Source organism: Perca fluviatilis, chromosome 16 (assembly GCF_010015445.1).
Source record: "Perca fluviatilis chromosome 16, GENO_Pfluv_1.0, whole genome shotgun sequence".
Taxonomy (NCBI): Eukaryota; Metazoa; Chordata; class Actinopteri; order Perciformes; family Percidae; genus Perca; species Perca fluviatilis.
In genome coordinates, this window is record NC_053127.1 from 22,422,083 (window position 1) to 22,446,798 (window position 24,716).

The following is a 24,716-nucleotide window of genomic DNA, read 5'->3' on the forward strand; positions in this document are numbered from 1 at the left end:
TGATTATATAAATCACACACTACCAAAGTACCAAGTAACCTGTAGCTGCTGCTGTGTACCAAAGGGAACAGATGTCTACTGAAATTCCCTTACAAATATAATAATTTAATACAGCAAGGCATTCTATGTCAGTATGAACTGAGTGCTTGCACCATATACTACAATTTGCAGCCGTATTGTGGCATTCAGTGAAGTTTTAAGTGGGCTTGAAGGTTATCTTATTCCTCTGTGCTGTAGGCCTCCATTGTTGTCCCAAAACAATTAAACACACAAATCAGTGAGCCACAATATCACACTGGGTGATGATCCTGCTACTGCTAATACTGTGTATTAATCTGCAGATGAAAATAGACCCCAAGAAATGCACTATTTACTTCGGTTTGAGTAATGTTAGATAAAAACTAGAGCCCAGCCGTTTTATTTTATTATGAAATGACTAAGCCATTTTTAATGGTTGGTTACATCATAGGAGCCACATGTAAGTCAGAAAGAAAAACATATTTAATGGGCTTTTAATGGGATTTGTTGACATTAAAGGAACATGCCGACTTATTGGGACTTTAGCTTATTCACCGTAACCCCCAGAGTTAGATAAGTCCATACATACCCTTCTCATATCCGTGCGTGTCGTAACTCTGTCTGACGCACCCACTGCTAGCCTCGCTTAGCACAGATGCTGGAGGTAACCAGCTCCATCCAGCCTACTGCTCCCAATAAGTGACAAAATAACGCCAACATGTTCCTATTTACATTTTGTGATTTGTATAGTCACAGCATGTGCAAATAACAAGGTCACATGAGACACAACCATCTTCTAACCGTATACATACTGGGAACTAATTCTCAGAAGGAGAAGCACTGCTACTTGGGTGGAGTGATATTACTCCAGCTCTGAGCAAACTCCAGGCGAACTCTCTGCTCCTCACCACGGGGCTTCTCAGGTGCTGCGAGCAAATCACTCCACCCAAGTAGCAGTGCTTCGCCTTCTGAGAATTAGTTCCCAGTATGTATACGGTTAGAAGATGGCTGCGTCTTATGTGATGTTGTTATTTGTACATGCTGTGACTATACAAATCACAATATGTAAATAGGAAAATGTTGGCGTTATTTTGTCACTTATTGGGAGCAGTAAGATAGATGGAGCTGGTTATCGCCAGCATCTGTGCTAATTAGGCTAGCAGTGGGTACGTCAGACAGAGTTACGACACGCACAGAGACGAGAAGGGTATGTATGAACTTATCTAACTCTGGGGGATACGGTGAATAAGCTAAAGTCCCAATAAGTCGGAGTGTTCTTTTAAGAAACATTTAAAATAACATAAGGCTTATGTTTTTAACTTTTAATGAGGATGTAACAATATTGTAATGACCTTGCCAAGCGTATTGTAACACTCAGTTACAGCCATTGACATGTATTAGTGACTTGTAGATTGTTATATTATAATTTGTACACGTGAAATCATGTCACGACACAGCTAGTTTTCATTTGTTAATTGCAGTTTATCAAAAACTGCCACTACCAACTTGAACTTGAAAAATACAGAATATCAACATTCCATCCTCAACTAAAACGCTCCTTCCCGTCACTAATTTATCCCGGCTGTCTGCACATCTGCTGAATCACATTCAACTCCCCAAAGGTCGCTTTACAACAAAAGTCCTTCACATCATTTCAACATGCTCTAAGCCTCCTTTAGCTGCGCAGGGAATTAAATACTCCCTGTAGCCGATAAAGTGTTTTTCATAGCTGCTTTTTAAAACCACACACATGCCCCATCTATTCTTTTATCCCTTATCCCTATTTGACCAATGATTATTGTTTAACTTGTCTTCTTAAATGCATCCCAACAGTCAGTTGTTAAAAGCAATTATAACGGTAATTACACTGTAATCAGGATAAATGTGCACAAAACCGATGAGTCTCGTGATCACAGGTTACTTTTATTTTCTACTAAAAGACATGTTTCATGCAGGTTTTGTCACTTTCCACAACAGTCAATAAAAACACAATGAAATTAGTGTAGAACCACCTGGAGGCAAAGATGAATGTTAAAGTCGCTCAGTACAAGGTTGTGTGTGCAAATTCCTAGAGGCTTTATAAATAATGAGTCTTCTTCTGCTGTTACATGCCGTTACATGCTTTCACTTGATAACCAACAGCCAGCCAATCATACACTGCACTGAATTAATGATGGCGGAGGGGGGGAAACGACACAATCATGCTAAATGCGCCAGAAAATAAATAACAAAATAATATACCCAAGTGAAATATTGTTGAAAATCTGTGTACAGTACAAAGTATCCCAAATGCTCCTGATAGAAGTGTTGCTCTCTATCAATCCATCAACTGTTCTCTTCCAACTTATAGATGTGGTACAGTTCTGTTGGTCTCTTCATTGATTAGCTGGATGTGGCAAGTAAAAAGTAAATGTTTATCTTTTCTGTCTAACTTTGCTCACTGTGACATACAGAAAATGTGTGCTCTGACAGGCTGTGGCACAGCTAAAGTTTAACCATGGAGTAGAAGGCATATGTGAATCAGAGTATACTTTATGTAAAGGAGCGACTGCGCATGGAGGAAACTATACGCTCTACTTCACAAGGCCTGCTATGATCTTCATATGAAAATAAAAAGAGGTAGGTAAATTCTCTCCCCTGCGCAGAATATACTGACAGTTTAATAAGATGCAGAAATGGCCATGAAGTACTTGTCAAACATGCTACACACAAAGCCTGTTTTAAAGATGACAGCTCAGCACAGCATGCTTCAAATCAGACACCCAACCTATTAAAAATAGTTTCCTTCCTTACACAGCTGCTTGCATATTAATACTATTAAGACTTAAATTACTTTTGCATGTAAACAAGGAGACAACAAAACACACGACTCATGCATGCATTATCATCATCTCCAGACTGCAGAACAACAGTAAACACAGACAGATGTTACTGCACAGCATATTTAGAGGCTTTTGCTTGGATTTTTAGGTTGCAGGAGAATGTTAGAGAGCATTGTTAAAACAGAAAGAAAAGCAACCGCAAATTTAACGCTTCTTCTTGTCTTTCTTACTGCCTGTCTGCATGACATCATTAAGGGTAAACGACATGAACGCAATCTGCTCAAGTTCACTGTTTTTCCCGCACTCCATCAGGCATGAAAACTGATCCTTGTCTCCGTTGTAAGCCAGGTCTGAGTAGCCGCTGGGCCCGCTGTGGATGATCCTGGGCCTGTCCCACCCGGATGAGTGCAGGGGGGATCGGTTCAAATACACCCCCATGTCCCTTCTACTCGACTTGTTAGTTGGGTGGATGAAGAGGAGCCAGGTTTGTGTGTCAGGAGACAAGAGCGATGTGCCGCAAGCTTTGCTTTCAGCGTCATCATTGGGGACAAATTCAGGAGCTGGAAAGCCAATAACGCTGCCTTGACAGCCTGAACGTTGTTCGACGAGCTCTGGAGCAATGTGGGGTTTGTCAAAATACACACCGCTGTTTTCACTCAGGGCCTCACACCTGTGGCCTCCAGTGTTACGAGCATTGCAGTAAAGATGACTCCTGCCCTCGTGGTCTATGATCTCTGCCATCTCACATTCACATGACTTTTTTCGAAGCATCTTACCTATATGCCACGTCTGGCCAAAGTCCTCACTATATACTGACAGTGCACGTGGGTAGACTGTAAAAGGAATGGGAAAGGAACAGCATCGGTAGGGGACATAATAGGCGTACGCTGGGATGATCAATCTGCCGTTCTCCAACTGAACACCGTGGCCCGGACCCACTGCGAATGTGGCCCACTTATGGATAGTTTCGCCAATCACACTTTCTGTTAAGTCTCTCGCTTGACTCCAGGTTTGCCCGTCATCGCTGCTGCTAACACAGCAAAGACGCGCCTTGTTCTTACCTGTGATGATCTGCCTGTGCTCTGTGGTAGTTCCCAAGATACAGATGAAAAATAAAAACAGTGTTTTGTTGTTTTTTTCATACACAGGGCAAGGATTCATAGTGCGGTGGTTTGGTAGACATGCTGTTGACAGCTCCTGACTGGACGACCACTGGAAAAACATGACAACAGACAACAGTTAAAAAGATGAGCACAGATATTGTTGACACATATGAGTGTTACAGCAAAGGCCTATCTGCTGGTTACTGCACGTGAGTAATAACCTGAACAGATCCATCATCTTTAAACGTTCCTCTTCTCATAACAAGAATTTTGGCATCTCGGTCAGTGGGTGAGGATCTTTTCTCTGCAAAGGCGAGGAAGGTGCGACTGTGCCTCAGATAAATTAGAGCAGGAATTCTGTAGGTTATCCCACTTGGCTCCTTTTCAAACAAAGTTGTTTTGACCGGTTCCTCTCCGCTGCCACTCTTTGATGATGTGTTTCCCATGGTGGATCAGAGTTCCTGCAAATTTCGTTTTTTTCTTTAGCCTTGTTCAACAATCTTGTCCAACACAGAACCACGTCTTCACACTCCATAGCTCATATTCTTATGACCTCATTGTTTACGTATTACAGCAAGCATCTAATGTATATTGTGCATGCAAAACAAAACCCTTACCTTCACTTGTCACTCTTTACATTTGTCACCCATGGTCTTTTCGTGAACGGCATCATACCGTCTAATCTCAGGCCACAAAAGAGACCTCTGATGTTCACGATACTGATGCTATGGGCTCATCAGAAAACAAGACGACGCTGGAGCGACAGGCACAGTCGAACTCACTTCCGTATTCGCTTATACTCGCGCTGACTAAAATACACGTTGGCTTTAACTACCTACGTCAACTAGAGCTCAACCGATTCAGTTGTGTCCTATGGTTGTGTCAAGTATCACTCATTTTGTTGTGCAAACATCTCAATGACAAACATGGTAGCTACTAAATGTTCGAGAACAGGATTTATCAGAAACATACTCCGGTGTGCAGCATCACGCATGCGCAATGTGGTCAATCCCGATTAGACGCTAGCTAGCCATATCTATGCTAGCTAGCTAGCTAAATAAAACGAACACGGGTCGAACGTAAATTCGCCTTGGTGAGTAATTGGATACCGTGTGTTATATATGGAAAACTGCGACATCGTCGTAACAATATACGTTTTATGTGTGAAAGTATCTTAGCGTGGCTAGGTGGGCTATTATCTTATCATTGAATTCAATCTTTGACGTCTAGGCTGATGGGTTTTTGACGCTTCCGCCTCCGCCTGTAAAAAAACAACAATAAAGAAACCACCCATGTTTACTATTTACCGCCACCCTCTGGGCAGGAGGCGCAGCTCTCCGCATGCTGTTGCTAGGATACAGGGCACCACAGTGTATCTCAAGATCAAGATATATTGTAGCAAGTAGTCGGGTCAGTTCACTTCGTGAAACGCGTAATTAACACATGAAAAGTTGTTTTCGATAAATGGATCTCACAAGCAGACAAGATGACTGCAGCATCATATAAATTTGATGATGGCCAGACTCAAAGCAATCCTATCAAATGTTTCCCACCCTGGACATTACCCCGTCGAAGGAAGGAAGGTGGGTCAAGTTAAATTAGCTAGTTTATTACAACAACAAAAAAATCTGCTGATTATATTTTATTTTATTTGACTTGCCTTGTAGGTGCTGGTCATTGGCTTGTGTCTTACAGAAAGGCAGAGGAGCAGAGATACAGGGATGTGCATAGAAGAATTAAAGAATTTGAGAACAGGGGGGCTGATTTTCCATATGGTAACACATTAGATGGACTCTACTTGGTAAGACACTGAAATCTACGTATGTAAGAAGTTCTCATTTAATAAAAGGTAGCAAAAGCAGTTGGTGACCCAAAACAATTACACATTTGTTTTGTAGCTCAAATTACATTGTGTGGACAAGCCGTCTGAGCTCTGCTTTGTTGACATCAGTGAGCAGAAACTGAATGCTGTAAGAATCACTTTTCACATAGTTATTACATTTATTTGGTAGTCTGTGGGGGAAAAAAACAATTAAAGATTTTTTTCCTTACTGTGCACAGGTCAAGGCAGAAGACCTCAAGGTGTTTGACAATGTTGCTTACATCAATGCATCTATTAACTCCCTCTCTTTAGGTGATTATTCTTATATATCATGCATATTTACCTTCCAGAAAATTGCCTGCATCTTGCAAGAAGTTGTAACTTTGAGAAAATGTTTTTGTACAGGTTCTTTAAGCAGTTTTGTGTCTGTAAGAGAAGTCAATCTGGCATTAAACGGACTTTGCAACATGAAGTTTGATGCTGCAGACTTCCCTCATCTCGAGGTAAGATGACTTTGACATAGTCTACTTATTAGATAAACTAGATAAACTAGTATTATATATATATATATATATATATATATGGAATATTAACAAGCCACAGGGTGCAACTTGACATGACCTTTTAGTCCTAACAAGAACCTGAAAGGCCTTTTGTTTCCAAAATGTTCATTTATCAGCTTCTTTCACATCTGCAATTCTTTCAAAATAAGAGCTTTTGATATAAACTGGCATCAAACAAAGAAACCATGGACTGCCAATTTAAGTTGTGTCTCTACTACGGATCATGCATGTTAAGAATAGAATTTCAATATTTGTACTTGTTTGATGTTTTTAGCAAAGTTGATGATGAGGGAGGGAGGGTAAAATTCATAATTAATTCATGCTAGCGCATGGCAGAGCACCAGGGAATCTAGAGAATTTGTAAGTATGTAACATTGATAATATTACACATTGCAATATCACAGTCTTGCACTCTGCTAATGAGTCCTTGTAGCATAACTCCTTTTCTTTTTCTATTTTTTCTTCATGCTGTGGTAATGTCTATCTTAATGATTTCTTTAAATCCTTACAGGTTTTGGATTTGTCCTACAACAGTTTGTCAGCTGATGATATTGTTTCTATTGGTCGGCTTTCACGTCTAACCGTCCTTCATCTGACTGGAAATCAGCTTCACCATCTTCCTCCTAATCTGGGTTCCTCCAGCCATGACCCAACTCAGTTAGTGAATTATTTTTCACGAGGCAGCAGTACAGGAGTGACTAGGCACCAAGTGTGTTATGAGATGTTTTTGTTTATTTATAGCATTCTTACTATACATATATTTTTTAAATGCTTCACCTATAAACAGACAACTTGCTGTGTCAACTCAGATGATACATTTGCTCTTGTTTGCTAATAGCCTCTGTCTAGTTTGATTTAAACTTACAAACAAATCAATACAAATTAATCCACTTCTCTGCTAACAGTATGTGCTCATTTGTTTTGGGAAAAATAGCAAAACCACAAGTAGATAATTGATTAATTTATTGAATGTGATGTGGCTTTTCTGTCCCAGGTTCACACTGGTCAGCTCTGTCAAACCTTGCTTTGTATAATTGCGGTTTTGCAAGGGAGATGGTGGCAAAATGCCTACTTTCCATATAACAGCTATTACAAAAAACTTTGATATGAGTCATGGAATAACTGTCAGAATGAAAGAGAACTAATCCGTTTAATAATATGTTTTCAGCAACATGCAAATTCTTTCTCTAACTACAGTCTGACGCCGCATCAAGTCTTGGTTTTTGCAAATATTACTGCAGAAATCATCATTGATTGACAGCCACATAATACATTATCTTTCTTACAAAGTATCACCATGTCTTTATTGTTACAGTTCACGAGAAACAATGATTTGTAATGTATTCAAAGTTCTTACATTGATTTCATAACAGTTAATTACAGCGAAAGGCCACAAACAAGATGCATTTGAAACAGTTTTCAAATTGACCAAGAGGGGGTGCACAAATATTCCAAATTCACACTCCTGATTCTGGTGAAGCAAACGTAATGACATTCCATACACCTAATCTACAGCCAGGTGTATAAAGCCGAGCAGAAATTAGTGTGCACACATACTGTATATAGTATGTTACTGTAACTTTACAAATGAATGTAACTATATTTATCAGTATATGTGTGAATTGTATTGTTTTTCTTGGTGCAGGCCAGCTAAAGAAGAAGACACACAGTTTAAAGCACTTGAAGTCCTGATGCTTGACGATAACAAACTGTCGTCTGGAGTCTTCAACAGTCTTGCAAACCTCAAGAGGTCATGATGTGGTTTGAAGTTTGCTATATCAAACAAAGTATTAGTTGAAGGGATACTTTGCCAATTTCAATCCAGCTCTGTCATCTTTGTGTGGGCAGTTCGGTGTGTGGCTTCCCTCTGTGTTTCTTAAGGCAGACTCGTATAACACAATGCATAACAAAATCTGTAGAAACATTTATTAAGAATTTATAATTGTCAATTACAGGCTAAAGTATTTAAACCTGCAGGAGAACCACATTTCTGATATACCATATTTGCAACTTGCGGGCTGTTCCCAACCTTTGCAGACTTCTATTGAAGCGCAAGCTAAAGAAGAGGAACTTGGTAAATGCTTAACATCTGTTTGATGTAAAATTATAATTACTTAACAATGGACCTACAATGGAGTTTCCTCAACATCCTCAGAAAAATATAAACTATTTAATAATTTTTATCCTCTCAATCCTCTATCCAGCCCACACTGAGACAAATCCGAACACCATTGAACATATCAAGAGAATCTCACAGGTAATTCATTACAGTTGGTGTTTGAGATGTTTCATCACGTTGTTTCCCGTATTTCAAATCTCTGCATCGGTCACCCTATACATCTCTCACAAGGAAAATTGTGAGGAGCACTGCAAAAGATCCAGTTTCCCACTACCAGAGCTTCAGTTCCTCAATTTAGCCAACAACAAGGTGTGTTGGATAATTTGTACAAACAAAACAACCACGACCCTTTTGAAAAATGAGCTAACATGTCTCATTAGTGTTTCGTCATCAGATTGCAGAGGAGGAAGCACTGATGGCTGTCGCTCTTTTCCCGATGCTTCGAGAAATTGACATTCACTCCAACCCTCTGATCACACAGAGAAGTGGTAAGGCTTCTCCTATATGAAGCCATTTTTTTTTAAAGATTGGTTGTGAATTGTCGATGCTGAAATCGCTTTTATGATTTTGTGTGAGCACAGGAGACCTTCCCTTACTGACCTATTACCTCCATGAGAGACTGGGGATTACGATTAAGCATAAGAAGACACAGGAGGCGGTGAAGCTCCCACTGAAGGTGTCCGCTGATCCAAAATGGAAGGTTGGATGTGCATTGATGTCTGACAGTGACCCTCCAGATTTCACTTTATGAAATTAAACAGGTACGATTCATCTTTTTTTGGGACATTTCTATATTGCAGGTGGAAGAAAGAATCCCAAAGAAGCCAATGTTGATGGATGCACCCTGTCCTGCTCAAAGTCAGGTTGAGAAAAGTAAGATGACTGTCAAGAGAACACCAAAATCTGAGGGCGAGAATAGCCGAGACGGCACCCTCCAAGAAAACACAGAGCACTTCTTTGTAACTCAGGTTTGCGTATCTGTTTTTTTGTAGTTTTGATATTCCTCCTAAATTTTAGTCTCAACATGTACTGAATGTCATTTTATCTCAGGCAACAGATGTTCCTCAATTTGAGTTTGATCTTCAAGCTGATGAGAAAGAGATTGCGGAGAACAAGTACGATGCCAATTCTGAAAGATTCACATGCTACAAAATGTTGATGGATGCGAAACCAGATCCTGATGATGTGGTGGAGCCCATCGGTGAGGACTGTAGTTTCACCTGCAGCTATTTATTTTTGGACATTTTTCTCAAGTCTTTAAAAGTTTAGCTAAACAATTACCCCAATGTTTCTTTCAACAGGAATCCAAACAGCTGTTCGGATGCTGGAACACACACTGAAGAATCTAAACGTTTACAGAGACTCAAAACCAAAACTTGATAGCATTCAGACGGCATACAGAGAAAGAGAGAAAAGGGTTGGATATATTGCATGCAGCGCTCAATATTACTGTCAACGTATAATAATACTAGCAAGGACTGTAAAGAACAAGGAGAATGTTATCACATACATGTCATGACTTTAAAAGAATAACTTTTCTATACACAGATTAAAGAACTTCCACCTTTGAAGCCAATAAAGCAGCCAACTGCAAGGGTTGATGAAATGATCAAGGAAATTAAAGAGCATACAACGATCAGAGAAGTCCCCTTAAGTATGCACACTTCTGATACAATGAATGTCAGCTAACTTTACCTTCCATGACCTGTCTTCATATAACATTTTGTTCTCTGTACAGGCAGTGCCATACACGGCACAGGTGTTAGCAAGCAAGAGCATAAGGAAGCTCTGTCGCTGCTGAGGGACATGAAGACAAAGCACAAGATGGTCCATAAGAAAACAATGGAACAAGAAGCCAGCATGGAGTCTGACAGAAACACCAACCAAAACACAGCTGCACCTCCACCTGCGCAGATGATCTAATTTATATGCAAGCGCTTAGCTAAACTGTGATTTTCTACCTGCCATAACACCTTGTTGATGTTGGCATACAAATGGTGTGAGTGTAATTGATGAGAAAACCAACCATGTCAAAAATAAAAGTGGTGGTTGCATGTCGTTGTGCATCTTATTGACTTAACATGAAACAAATTTTATTTTGAAATGTACCAATGAGAAAACCTATGGCCTAGCCTATAGCAATGACTAGATCATGGGGGAGAAGCATTGGAAAGCTTCAGCCCTTATAATATTCAATTTGTGAGGTTTAGTTTACTGCTGATGGAACTGTGCAGTTGTGACTGGGTGGCAACCGCTGAAATTACTGTGTTTCTGTCCGTGCCCTGGAGGTTGTCTGATTAATACTGTGACAAGGATAGAGTGATGGTTTAAAGCAGCTGCACCCCCACTGCTGCTATGACCAGAATTAATCCAGCATGCATGCATAGTTTGCATCAGCTGTTTTCCAACAGTGTTTAAATTGTGTACATTTGTATCTGTCAGTCTTTCCTCTGGCCTAGTCTATATCCACAACGTTCCACTTCCGGGATTGCTCTCGTTCTGTCGGAAATTCCGCCAGATGTCACTCTTTTCGGATGTTCCGCTTTCTTTGCGTTGTTATTTTAAACTCCGGTCGATTTATGAGGACTATGGTTAACTGCTCCTCAGATCTCTGCAGGGTAAATCCAGACAGCTAGCTACACTATCCAATCTATCCAATCTGAGTTTTCTGTTCCATCAAAAAAAGTTCCTTACCGAGGATTTTTTGCAGAGGAACCGTGGCTCCAACCTGGCCCAACCTGTTTCCATAAGCATGCCCCTGAACACATCAGACTGTAGTTACTAATAATATGTTTAATTTCAATATTAAGGCAACATGCTGTGATAATCAGTGGAAGATGTGGATTCCAGCGCACGTCTTTTTCATCTTCTGATCAGGGATGCAAGACGACGTCGTGAAGATTAATAAAGGCCACTAAATATAAGTGTTTTGCTGATCAGGTGGACTTTTTAAACATTTATACTGCAAAGTGGTAGGAAATAGGTTTGTAGATCATTGATCCACTATCTCATAACTGATAACTATGTCTAATATCTTATGGTTTGTTGAGTCTGGTGGATCTGCTCTTTTAGTGTCTCAAGTACAACAATGTGATTGTATGAATTCAGCATGTGAAGCTATGCTAGCTATGAAGCTAGCTGTGATATTTGTATTTGGCAGGAACAAGAGGATTTAGTGGAGCAGTAATTGTTTTTAACTTTCAACAGACCTCTGCAGTTCAATATGATTTACAATCCACATTCTTAAACATAAATAATAATGTTTTATCATACCATATGGTTGATTCAGGTTACAGTGAATGCTTTTTCATTTCTAGTGATGTTCTTTTTTTGTTTTTCATTCCCTTGTTGATTTCATCATCTTTCATGATCATTCATATGACTTTAATTCTTCTTCTTCAGAGCAGCTTGCAGATGTGGAATGCAGGTTTAGCCCAGGTGGAATAAATTAACAGGTACTCTGAAGATATTTCATGGGATCCAACATTCTTATATTCATGTGTGGATAGTTCCCTTCTTCTGTGTATTGAATGATAAATAATATACAGTATGTGTTGCATACAGAAACCAAAGGGCTTTGTGTACACAACCAGCAGATACTTTATGGTTAGGTTGTCATTCTATGACATGTTTCACATTTTCATTTTTATTTTAAAATTTCATTTAAACTGTTACATTCATTTTTTATCCAAACATTTTGAAATATTTCTTTTCTCTTTCCTTTTGAAATAACTTGAGTCCTCATTGTCATTCAAAATCAATTATCACATTATTTGCTTAGAACTTTTGCAATAACCAACCAACATTAAACAACTTGCTATGCTTCTAATGACACAAACACTGAAAGCAGTAACTTTGTTGTCATGCAATTTGAAAATCTTATATTATTCTTAAAAGGACAGGTTACAAAAACAAATCCCAAATATTAGAAATGTATTGAACAGTGTTGATCTGTTAAAGAATTTCACATTTTGAAAACAATCAGTAGTTTCCTGATCAATGCAGGCAAACACCTGGCCTTCAGTCTGAGTGTCTGGTTAGGATCGTTTCATCTTTAGCAGTATATTTGATGATAACGAGGACACTGTGCCAAATGGCAGCGATTTGACATGCTTCAGAAACATTATTTTCCAGTCCGCTGGAGCTCAGTTCCACTCAGCAGAGCTTGTCGGCGTTGCAAAGATATCCCACGGTATCGGACACAACAGCTGATGAATACATCTGATGCTCAATGTGATCGAATTTTATCAGAATTGTAATCTCTTCATAATTACTGTTTTTCTCCATAATACTTTTACGGCTCCATCCAGGCTTGAGTGCAACTCAAGTAAAGGCCTTCTGAGGACTTGCTGTTGCTTTTATGATGGAGTTTGTTCTTCAGCCAGTGAGTCCTGGCTAACATTTAGAATGCTGTTATTATTTTGAAGTGATAATAATTAGTACTCCAGGCATCTACAGTTGCATAAGTGCAGTGTTTCATGATGGAATTCTAGAAAGAAAATGGACATGTATTATTGTGCAAGAGGTTGTCATACACATATGTTTTCCATGGTTGGGGGCAGTGATCAGTCTCAGTAACAGCTGTTATATTCCAGGCAGTCAGTAGACATTCACTGACTTTATCACAGACTTAAATACCTCTTAAATAACAGAAAATCTGAAACGATCTTCCCCAAATATACATGTTCACAAGATGGTGAAGAATAGTATGAACGTGTTTAGATGATTACCTTCCTGCTTTTGTCACTAGTTGTTTTGTAAGTCAACCTTCCTTTGTCTGCTTGTGTTTCTGCTAACTATTATAAACCTACTGAAGCCTGCCTCTGCTCTCCCTGCCAGATCACTTTGTATGCACTGACAAGTATATCGATCAAAGTACCAATCAATCAATAATTTGGTTGAACAATTGATTAATGAAACTAATACAAATTAGTTCCTATGTTGCATTCACTTTTAATGCATAAAAGGAATCCTGGTTGCACACCCTCACCTCTACCTTCTTCAATCCTGAAAGATTGGTATCAAGAGAAAAATCAGAAGGGGAATACAAAAGCATACACAACAGCAAGATTCCCTTTTGAGTCTGATCAGGCGATCAGTACGTAATCAAAGTGAGTCAACATCATTATGAAATACCATCAAATAGAGCAACTGTTAAAGGTACTCCAGTGATTTTGTATTGCACTTCCATAAAGTTGGGAGACTCACTAGTGACATATTACAAAAAAAGATGGTCAAAATTGAAGCAGCAGAGGCAAAGATATCCTGACTTTTAGTCCCATTGTTTCAAGCCCCCAAAACACTGGCTCCTACACTTCCCATAATGCAACTTGATGGCGTCTTTTATTAAAACCCCCGTGTCTGATAAAATCGTATTCAGACTCCACACACCAAGTCTGTAACACAGGCTTTCTGTTATAAATTTGTAGTCTCTAAACCCAAGCTGAGATAAACCAGATGACATCACTTAGATATCATCCGGGTTATTTCTTCAGAGTTCTCCCCCATGAGCCGCAGAGGACATTGTGAAACCATTTTCACAGTAAGTTAAACTGAATTTGATTTGTAAAATTGTTGGAATACTCCTTTGAGATTCTTGTATTAACTTTACTTTGATTGGCCTCCAACTTCATTCCTTTCAAACATCACTACAATCATCTGGCCTGCTAATATTGGTGATTTACACTTACTGACCTCATGGACGCATGCATGCTAAAGAAGTGGAAAGTATCTATTAATGTGACAAATCACTTTAGGACTGAAGATAATTACACAATCCACACATGTCTGCAATTTGTTTCCTTCAAATTTGTTTGTTATTCGGAGGTTTAATTGTAATAAGCAAAAAATGAGTTGCAGACTAAAGCCAATAACAACTCACGTCTCTTGTTATTTCATTGGACTCATTTCTCACATCAACATCAACACAGAATGTAAGTTGTGCTTTTCCTCTGTAACCTCTTTTGTTCTTAGCCTGACAAACTAATGAGGTGAGGTATTAACTGAAAACACATTTTCATCCATATAACTAACTCTGGCAGGAGAGTAGGATACACTCTGTCAAAAAGCAAAAATAACAAAAGACATGGCGGAGAAAGCCATTGATGGTCTGTGTCTTAGGCAAGACGGATCTTTGTTTATATATCTATAAGGGTTTTTTTGTCTGTATATTTCAGCGCAGCACATTCTCACATCTGGAGCAGTCATCGCTGCAATCAAGCCTTGAGAAATGTTTGGGTAAGATTAGTTTGACTCTTAAATTGAGGGCCAACAGTTAAGCTTTGAGAATAACCCTGTGGAGACTCAGACACCAGATTTGGCTCAGGAAGAATAGGCCTGAATACCTCATCAACACTCCTCATTACTCATGTGCCAAATGAGTTCATTTCGGACCAGACCTATTCATTATTTCTTTTGATGGGACAATTGAACTGTAACAAACTACAGTTGTAATTCTGGAAAGGCTTCGGATACTCTGGCTGGCATCCGAAAATAGGCCATTATTAGTTACAGATCATAACCGTAAAATTGCTGTTGGTCTTCTTCATCCTGTGAAACAAAAGATCTCGCTGGGGTCTGTCTTTAAAAGTTCACAGTCACTTCAAGCATGTGTTTAAAAGTTGGACCTTTAAACTAAGCTGCTCAGGATAAGGGGATGAAGAGCAGTGTTCATGACATGCATCCCTGTATTGTCCATGTTCTCTTGGCCCGACTCCAATCATCAGCTAAAATGATCAGGTCCAACTTAATTAATGAGGGTGAGGGTGTAAAAAACAGAGCACTTGATAGATTTCGGAAGTATTTTGATGAAGTATAAACTCAGGGGTTCTGCTGAGCACCTTAATCAGCTATGAAAGCAAACACATCTATCAGACTTAATTAACTTAACACAATTTGGCTCCCTTTGAATCAAAGGACTGCCTGATTGATTTGCAATGCTTCAGTTCCTCGCAGACACTGTTTGCATCAGTGAGGAACTACCTGCTGCAGCACACAAGGAAATGTTGTATTCAATCTTTTGAAATTAGTTCAACTCAGCTGCTTTCATTTGCAAAACAGCGTGATTACTGCAATGAAGTCCTTCAACATGATCTTTTCTGTGACATGCATGAATTGATGTTCTCTGACAAATAAAACAACAGCAAATGAGATTTGTTAATATCACAACAATGGCTCAGAAGTGCCTCCAATCCTGGGCCGAGTCGTGACCCCGAGTCTCACATTTTCTTCACTTCTCACTGAATCTGGGCTACATGGCAGGGCGGAGTACACATACACAGAGAGCTGACCGACTGCATGATTTATACCTACTGACTGCCCCCAGCTGTTACAATTGCCAGAGCCAAGACTAAGCATGCATAGCTGAATTGGCCCGTGAAACAAATTCAAACATCCACAAAATAAAGACTGATAGGATTTCCATCCAAAAAAAAAGAAAAGACAAAGATATCGAAACAAGCAGTGCCAGTTGATGCAGCGTGTTTGTTGAAAATCAATCTTGTTTCAAATCTGGACACGTCATATTCATCATTCAATGACCTGCATGGGAAAATGGCAACGTGAAAATGTTAATTACTAATATAAGTTGGCAGCAATAAAGTAGAACACCCCCTTTCTCACCCTTGTGACTGGAACAGCCTCTTTGGACAACCAAGGGAGAGACTGTTATAAACTGTCAGATCCAACAGCTTACACAAAAATATGGCGGCCTTTTTGTGAGAGTAATTAAGGCATTCAAGGGGAGTGCGTCCGTTTCAAAATATTGTTTCATGCCTTTAGTGAGAGACAGACAGAGCTGTCTGGCGCAAAGTGTGAAAGAAACACAATGAGTCATTGTGGAAGGGGAGGGGCAATAGAGAGCACGTCGGGAGATCAAAGAGAAGGGAAGCAATATTATTCTGAAGCGCCCACTCAGTCTACCAAATCTTCAGTTGCACACTGACTGAGTCATGGGAACCACAGTAATAATTCGACACCTGTTGATCAAACAGGCCCGGGGACAGACTGCACACAGTGCTGCTGAGCAAAAGACTGCTTTCACAGATCATGCTTACAGTACATGGGTATTAAGGAGCTCAGTATTTCCATGACATTGTCTATCGCAGTGTTATTTCAATTTTTGGATTGGAAGTATTAACTACTTCATTAACTGTGTTTTGGAAATACAGCCCACATTTAGATCTAACAGTACAATCTCACCTATTGAAAATAATCCCCACTACAGAAATTAAAAACATAATTTGGGAGTGATCTAAGGTTTAAGTTTACAATGGGCCCTCTGATGGCCAGGAAACAATGCCAGAATATGTATTGCACTAATAGATTTTTGGGCGAATGGTAGTATTGTTTCTATGCACTTACTTATTTTGTAAAAAATAAATAAAAAGGGGGCATCTCCAATGCTTTAAAAAATTAGAATTACTCCCTCGCGGTTGTATGCCTCTGCCAACCAGTCAAGTGGCAGTTTACATCCATTTATGTTCAGACTCATTTATTATATATACAGTGAAGACTTTAAGGAATTTAATAAAAGGTATTAAGTGCATTTTTGGGGCAAAATGGAAGTTATCACTATATTGAAAGGTATGATTCCAGTGAACAATTTCCAGTGACAAACATGCTGTCTTCACTCAGAGAGTGGGGTTATGGCATCAAGGCTTGGAGATCAGCAGTCTCAACAAGCTGTTAAGGAAGGCCGGCTAGGCGATCATGTTGGAACTGGACAGGGTAGAGATAGTGGCGGAAGCCATCTTGGATAACCCTCTCACCCTCTTTACAACGAGCTGTGGCAGAATGGCAGTTTGTTGCAGAGAGAAGGATAAAGGACAAGATCAAAGCCTAGGAGTCATTCCTCATCCGAGTTGAAGGATAGAGGATGTAATTTTTTTTGCAGATTGTGAAGCTCCTTCAGGATTGTTTTTTGTTTTTTGATTTGTGATATAAGGATATATAAATAAAATTGATTTGACTTTGTAAAGCTTTGTTGTTCTTGGTCTGCTGTATGTCTATTAGTGTGTAAGTTCATTGACAGAAACAAAAAACAGAGTCAAATTCCTTGTATGTGTTCACATGCTTGGACAATAAAGCTGATTCGAAATAGAACACAAAGTTGTAGCCATGCCAGTTTGCTTCAAAAATGGATGTTGCCGCAAAACAGCTAAAATTCTAAAACGTGGATGCTTCACACACATCTTCAACTTGGCATCACTGAAGATCGAAGCAACCAGCACAGTTTCAAGATCCATTTTTTTTTTCGCAGAACCTCATGATGTCACAGTGACGTTGACCTTTGACCTTTTCGATATAAAAAATCATCACATTATCCTATTAGACATTTGTGTGAAATTTTCTCATAATTAGCGTATGAATTCTTGAGTTATCGTATGGCCAAAAACATTCTAATCAGTTCGTCCAAGTGGACTTTTGTGCCAAATCTGAAGATATTCCCTCAAAGTGTTCCTGGGATTCATTCAATATGTGCAATAATAATATCAATATGTGCAATAATAATATTAATGGGGACAAGGGAGTTTGAACTTCTGTTTTTGATTTCCATGCCTCTGATAACATTTCATCTCCAGCGGGAAAACAGTTTATCCAGCCTTCCGGAGTTCTATTTAATGGAGCCTTTAGGCAATGACGGTATTAGGACCGCTCTGCTGCGGCCAAATCTTAAGCCTGTCTCAAGTACATATTCCCAGTGTCTTACTGTGTATGGCTCCTTGCAAATGATTCCATTACATGTCATGTCAAGTTATAACTAAAAACAAATCAGACCATGTTTACTGCTATAAAACACTGAGAAAACTTTATGAGTTAAAATTGTGAGCAGAGGTACAAAGTGCATTCAGCTACATCAACTATGACCACTTTAAAATACAAACATTTCTGGTATGTGGAGTTGCAGAATGTCATTAAACTATAATAGCAAAGCAAATCCTGTGGCTGCATAAAAATAGCTCCAATACATCTATATTTTGACATCAAACAGAATTGGGAAGGCTGTTTTCTCACTAACAAATACACGGCTGTGTATTTGCTGGCAGATTGAACCCCAATGCAATGCCTTTTGCTAGTTAATGCAAAAAAAAAAACATTCAGACAGTCAAATGTATATACACAGTAATCATACAGGAACCAATGCACTTTAAATAAGGTGACACCTCATGTTGTATTTACAATAAATATGTTGATGGTCATATAACATCCTTAAAACACCCTTCACATTCTGAACAGAACGTGGCCCCTTGCACAACATATTTTACAATACAGATTATTTTCATATGGTTAAAGCAAATGGTGTGTTTGAGAAATAGATGCACATATTATCATTACTGAGTCAACAAGGTTTCAATCCCCAAATGAATAACTGGATACTGAGGTTGACATGACAGTTATCAAACACTGTTATAGCCTGTGTTTTGTAACCTAATGATTTACATAAAAATATGTGATGATTAAAAATAACAGACAACAATGTATCAGTTAATAAACAATATTATAAATGAGTAATTCCACTTGCATTACAGGAATGACACAGGACACCCAAGTGCAACATGTATGAATAAAGTATGTACTGTATGTTATTGGGAATATCGTTATAAAAAGAGTGTCATGGGAGCAAAAGCCATCAGGGTGAACACAGGTCTTCTATCTGCTTGGGATTTAGAAAAGTCACCATCTCTCGTATGCCGTCTTCACAAAGTGTGGTCTGAGGAGCTGTGCTCAGATTTTCTCTCTCCTCTTTAAATTTTCTCCATGTCTCTGGAATTAAAAAAAAAACACTTGAAATTAATATAAAATCTAACACCAAAACCAAAATAGTCCTATTATAATAAGTCAGCAGGATTTTACAAAACGGAATCATGAAACAAACCTTCATCAAGTGTTGTAAGTAATGTGTAATTTTCTGGATGATCCACAATGTCTTTTCTTTGAACGTCACCAATTTCCATTAATTGTAACACACCTGCATAAATAAAGAACTCAGATGAGAGTCATACATTTGTGCAGCAATACTTGTCTTATTCGTCTTAAAGGAATAGTCTGACAATTTGGAAAATACTCTTTGTTTTCTTGTATTACGTATACAGGTGTTGTTCAAAACACGTTTGTCTGTGTGTGTGTTTCTTTTAAGCTGGAATTATGTTTCTGCAGAGATAAATAAAACCCAAATTCCTTTGTCTTTGTTTCACAAATGTTAACGCTAATTGATTTCTTCTGTGCTTTCTGTACATTGAGGTTTGCTAAATGGCACATTGCTTTCTAGTGGACACTTATGTTATACTCAGTCCGTACAAGTAAAAAAGAACAATGTACAAATGACTGTGCGCAAATGACACCTGTGTATGTTCACTTACGTGCAGCCTATAGAAGTGTAATTCCAACTTTAGTTGAGAAGACTTATATGACTCTTATGTCTATACAATAAATATGAAGGTACTACCAAAATCCTTCGACCAGCACTAAACTATACAACAACAAAGCATAAAATGTTTGATTTTATAGCGGGCTATATGCTAGATGCTAAAGCTAAGCTAACTGGCTGCTGTCTGTAGCTTCATATCTAACTGACAGATATCAGACTGGTATTAATCTCAGTTGCCACCAGTAGTTACAGTAGTTACCTTCGACAGTCTTCCATACTTGCACTTCAACCTCAGCAGTACTTTGTCTTTCAACAGCAATGATCCTAACTGTGCTGGGTGAGTCAACTTTCAAAGATGAGTCTACTTTATACACCAAGAGGTTATTTTTATATCCGAGATAACACTGGGTCTGGTTACGTTCAGCTTTACTTTCTAAAGAGACAAAACAGACACAGGTTGCGTGCATGGTGTTTATAGCCGAGAAAACATCATGTCAGTATAAACAGTTAATTATGTCATAAGTCATGTTTGACTACCTGTACAAGTCTTGCAGCACTTTCCCGCTGATTTCATAGGATGTGGGCATGGGTACTGGCTGGGACACGTGATGCGTTTGCAGTCCTGGAGGCCATCAGTACAAGTGCACAGGATGCACTCCAGGACCTTCCCCAAAACTGGGTGCCAAATGTCTCCATGAGAGTACGTCTTGCCATTGTATAAGCACGCTGAGAGAAATGAAAAACAGCTGAGTGTTGTGCTACATATGGAAGCGATCATAAAGTTGTGAGGAACATGCCGATAAAATCAAATACCTATACAGGATCTTTGTTTTGACAATGTCTCACCTCTTTGGTGTTTCCTCTGCAACAAAATCTTCACGGTGGTCTCTGAAGCCCCTTTGAGGTTAAGTTTACTGAGGCTCAGGCCTCTGGGAGAAGTCCTGTCTCTGGGTGTAGTGGCACGGTCGGACCGCACCCTGCTCTGCTCTCCAGAACACTGGTCGACTGAATGCCTCTTTTGTAAACGCAGATATTATAAAACACAGTTATCTTTCATCGTTTCAGCTTTTGGCTTTACTTGCTTTTCCCCTGAGTGATAGCTGAAGGAGCATCATAGCCCTAAATCATAAAAGTGCATTGCCTGGCTCCAGATCTCTCAATCACTTCCCACATCTCAGATTCTTTCAGCAATTCAAATAGAACAACACTGCAATTCAGTCTTATTCTCAGGCCAAGTGGTTTATGAATCTTGAGGGGAAATTTGACTTTGCTTTGTCTTTAATGATTACAGCAATATGGCCGTTTCAGAAATAATCTGAACAATGTGATGCCAAGATGAGCAAATCATCCTTCCGATGCTCAAGGGAAAACTATTAATTTGCTCGCCCTCTTGCACAGGTAGGTCAAAGGTCAGCGTGAGCTACTGAGCAGCTCCCCTGAAGCTGGTAGTGATCTCAGTGTTATGTTCAAGGACCCTTCCTCAGAGCAGACACTTGCCTGTGAGACCAGTAACTTGTAGTTAAGTGCACCTGCTCAACTGACAACGCCACATTACTTCCACTACATTTAAATATATTTTCAAAGATAGTCAAGTTTCTTGTAAAAGCAATATCTAGGAAATGTTAATTTAATGATAAATCAGCAAAAACATACAACGCCTCTGTTTAGTTGCTGGTTTCCATCCTCAGTTGATGAGGAGCCACTGGTGCCATAATCTAAAAACCAAACAGGAAAAAAACCAAGTGTGAGGACAATGTAATTAACACGGAAAATATGACATTAGGGCTGGGCTGTAATTCAGAATGATTGTATATCGACTTTTAGTGGAATTGTTTCATAATGTTATGATCGTATTGTGATGTTTTTCAGTGCAATAACATGGAACATTGCATTGAACATAATTTTGATAATTTTCAGTGTAACTTTGCATCTATTTGCTTTTTTGATATATATTAATATCAGAAAAAAACATTGTTATTAATCAGCGAATGCTCAGGCCTAATCTGCATGTTTTAGTCCTAAAAAAATATGATTGCAGGTTAGAAACAGAATAAAGCCATTGTGTAAGCTTGGAGGAGTTTGACTACCTTTACACACCAAACAGCAGGTATCTGGGACAGAGACTGGTGAGGAACAGGCGATTGGTTGGCATGTTTTCAGAGCGCAGAAAATATTTCCATTCTGAGAAAAGAAAGGGAGGGAAAGTTTCTTATCTTCTTAAATGTCCAAGTATGAGCTCCAGAGAGCAAGGCTTAAGTACTCCAATGTTTTTGCAGGCTTCTTGAGACCTGTTTATTTATTTATATTAACTAACATTTATGTCACTCAGAATCATAGAGACAAAGTCCACACAACAAATAATCACAGTGTCTTCTGAGATCTAATTTTCTTGAAAAATACCAAAAATATTCTTCTGCCACACACAATGGACACACTCAGACACCAGTGGTGGCTGAGCTGCTACGCAAGGTGCTGTCCTGCTCATATGAGACAATAAGGATTCAGTGTCTTCCTTAAGGACACAAATAACTACAAATAGCTCGAAATAATGGACAACATGCTCATAGCAACATCAGGACATTGCATGTCTTGTAAACTTGCTGAGTGATCCATTTTAAAACCTGCAGTAAAATATAATCACACTGTCTTCTGTGAAACACAGGAAACCAATATCTTAGTAATAAGCAAAGCTGTGAGAATGTTACATTGAAATAAGGCATGAACAGATACTGCAAAGAGAATAGAACAAGTAATTCAGAGATCCATAGAAGAAGTGTATTAGGATAAAGGTGATTTGTACTGCTCTACATTTTTTATTAGGAATCTTTTTGTGAAGTACATTGTTATGTGTTGTCTCCTTGGAAACATCTGTTAATATACACCACTTAACAACTCATAAAATTAACTTCTCACATCATGCGGCCTTTGAAGGACAACTCCAGGGTGATGTCAATTTTGGCTTCACTTCCACTTTCCTCTCCGATATCTGCCTTTAGTTTGCTAAATTAAAAATGCCATCCAATGTCTTGTGCCGATTACAACCACGCTAAGCCTACACACGAACCAAAGCATGATGCTTTCACCAGCTACAGATTAAATGGAATTTAATGATGCATTTCCACTTTAACTGGATAGCATTAGCAGCAATATTGTAAGTTAGACACGCACGCACGCACACACACACACACACACACATATCTAAAAATGTTCTCTGCATGGAATACGAGATATTTAAGATTCATTTAAAGGTGCAGTAGGTAAGCCTTATAAAACTAACTTTCTGTCATATTTGCTGAAACTGACCCAATGTTCCAGTAGAACTACATTAGGCAGGTCATTTAAAAAACAATCTGGCTCCTCTGGCACCACCTACAGCCTGTAGTGCAATTTGCAAAAATCCACAGCTTCCTGTTCAGATGCACCAATCAGGTCCGGAGTGGGGTGTCTAACTGCATGTCAATCACTGCTCATGCACACGCATTCATTCTCCCTTGTGGGGGGAGGGGCTTAGGAGACCGTTTTGGGCTTTAGCAGAAAGGGGGGAGGGACTGAGAAGTTGTCGATGTTCACATTTTTTGGCTAAGTCTTGGATCTTCACTACCTACAGCACCTTTAATGCACATCTAGTAATTAAAAAATTTTTCTTGACTTTGGTGGTAGTCCTTGAATACGCTGTTTAATAGGAAAAGAAACTTACAGAGCATGTGCACATAACACATTGATTGCTTTGCTTGGAGGGGAAGAGGTCGAGCTTTGTGAAGGTCTCCCCTGGCTGATAAATACTTCCATTATACCTGCAGGATTTCACTGAAGCTCGCAGCCCTGCAGGGATCCTGGGCTCATCTGAGGAGGGCACAACACACAAGACAGCAGTGTCACCCACTAAAACTCTAAAAACTCAGAGCTGATAGGGTGTTAGAGGAGGACAGTGTACCTGTGCATCTTGGACAACACTGCTGAGGCTCAGCTACTGGGTGTTCACATGGCAGAGCAGGACACTTGATTGTGTTACATTTCACATGACCTGTCTAAGAGAGAGTTTACAAGCACAAAATCCCAAGCACAGAGTTCTTCAGACAGTCGAGCAATGTTAGTGTAATATTCCTTTAGATGTTTATTTAGAAGTGATAAATAGGTGTTCAGCGGTACCTCCGTGCAGACACAGCGCATACAGAACATGAATCCGAAGGGCTCTAGGTAGGGATGCCAGCTGTCTCCTGGGCTGTATGTCTTGTCTTTGAAACTACATACCACCCCGGACCCTGGGTGTCAAAAATGAGGATGAGCTACATGTGGCGCAGATGACCGAACGTCCAAATAAACGCTTTTACATGTGAACTAATACATAAGACATTTTCGTCAAGGCGTCAGCAGCTCAAGTAATGCAAGCCAGAGGAAAACATGGGAAACTGCAAATGAATACCACTGATCCCACTTCAGCCCATTAACACAAACAGAAGTTTAACTTTTGGTAGCTTTTCTGTGACAGAACGATATAGGCCTATAAATAAGTTTCACCACAAACACCAAAGTTACACCACACGTTTAACGCTAGAGCAATAGAGGATGTTAATCTTAAAATATCTCTTCAGTTTTGGCTGAGTGCGAGAAAACTTTCCTTATATGATTAACATTGTCATGCTTCTCCTTATTTTAAGCCCCGCATACGTTTGAACAGGACAGAATAAGCATCAGCAGGGTTTGGCTCTTACCTTTCCGGGGTTTTAGCTCTGCATCTGCAAACCAAATGATGAAAAAGAAGAAAAACATGGACTTCATTTTTTAAATGTGCGTGACTGAGTCTTCAGCGCGCAATAAGTGTGTTTCTGCAGGACAGAAACTGCAGGACTGTGAGACAAGGATACAAAATATATATAAAATTGTTCTTTTGGTTGATTTAT

At 39.3% G+C, this 24,716-nt stretch overlaps 3 protein-coding genes across 6 annotated transcripts; 1 reads left to right on the forward strand and 2 right to left on the reverse strand.

The window, feature by feature from the left end:
- Window positions 1-1,891: 1,891 nt before the first annotated feature.
- neu3.1 (sialidase 3 (membrane sialidase), tandem duplicate 1) lies at window positions 1,892-4,935 on the reverse strand. The gene is made up of 3 exons (XM_039778292.1): window positions 4,561-4,935; window positions 4,165-4,404; window positions 1,892-4,052 (listed from the first exon to the last, which is right to left on the reverse strand). Exons 2-3 carry the CDS (start codon window positions 4,387-4,389, stop codon window positions 3,045-3,047), a joined length of 1,233 nt encoding a protein of 410 aa, XP_039634226.1. The 5' UTR covers window positions 4,390-4,404; window positions 4,561-4,935; the 3' UTR covers window positions 1,892-3,044.
- A 321-nt stretch (window positions 4,936-5,256) lies between these two features.
- xrra1 (X-ray radiation resistance associated 1) lies at window positions 5,257-10,505 on the forward strand. 4 transcript variants are annotated; one of them, XM_039778289.1, is made up of 17 exons: window positions 5,257-5,526; window positions 5,611-5,744; window positions 5,842-5,913; window positions 6,005-6,077; window positions 6,171-6,268; window positions 6,840-6,985; window positions 7,974-8,078; window positions 8,284-8,402; window positions 8,533-8,585; window positions 8,679-8,756; window positions 8,842-8,935; window positions 9,029-9,147; window positions 9,248-9,415; window positions 9,498-9,648; window positions 9,749-9,864; window positions 9,996-10,101; window positions 10,186-10,505. In XM_039778289.1, the coding sequence occupies exons 1-17, from the start codon at window positions 5,430-5,432 to the stop codon at window positions 10,368-10,370; spliced, it is 1,914 nt and encodes a 637-aa protein (XP_039634223.1). In that variant the 5' UTR covers window positions 5,257-5,429; the 3' UTR covers window positions 10,371-10,505. The 4 variants fall into 4 exon arrangements, with proteins under 4 accessions (XP_039634223.1, XP_039634221.1, XP_039634222.1 ...); XM_039778287.1 differs by having other exon boundaries at window positions 8,533-8,756; XM_039778288.1 differs by having other exon boundaries at window positions 5,639-5,744; window positions 8,533-8,756.
- Window positions 10,506-18,228: 7,723 nt separating this feature from the next.
- Window positions 18,229-24,673, reverse strand: chrdl2 (chordin-like 2). Its single transcript, XM_039778577.1, has 11 exons — window positions 24,528-24,673; window positions 23,965-24,077; window positions 23,750-23,843; window positions 23,513-23,658; window positions 21,903-21,996; window positions 21,469-21,530; window positions 20,662-20,830; window positions 20,353-20,541; window positions 20,075-20,248; window positions 19,324-19,416; window positions 18,229-19,211 (listed from the first exon to the last, which is right to left on the reverse strand). The coding sequence occupies exons 1-11, from the start codon at window positions 24,592-24,594 to the stop codon at window positions 19,078-19,080; spliced, it is 1,335 nt and encodes a 444-aa protein (XP_039634511.1). The 5' UTR covers window positions 24,595-24,673; the 3' UTR covers window positions 18,229-19,077.
- Window positions 24,674-24,716: the final 43 nt, after the last annotated feature.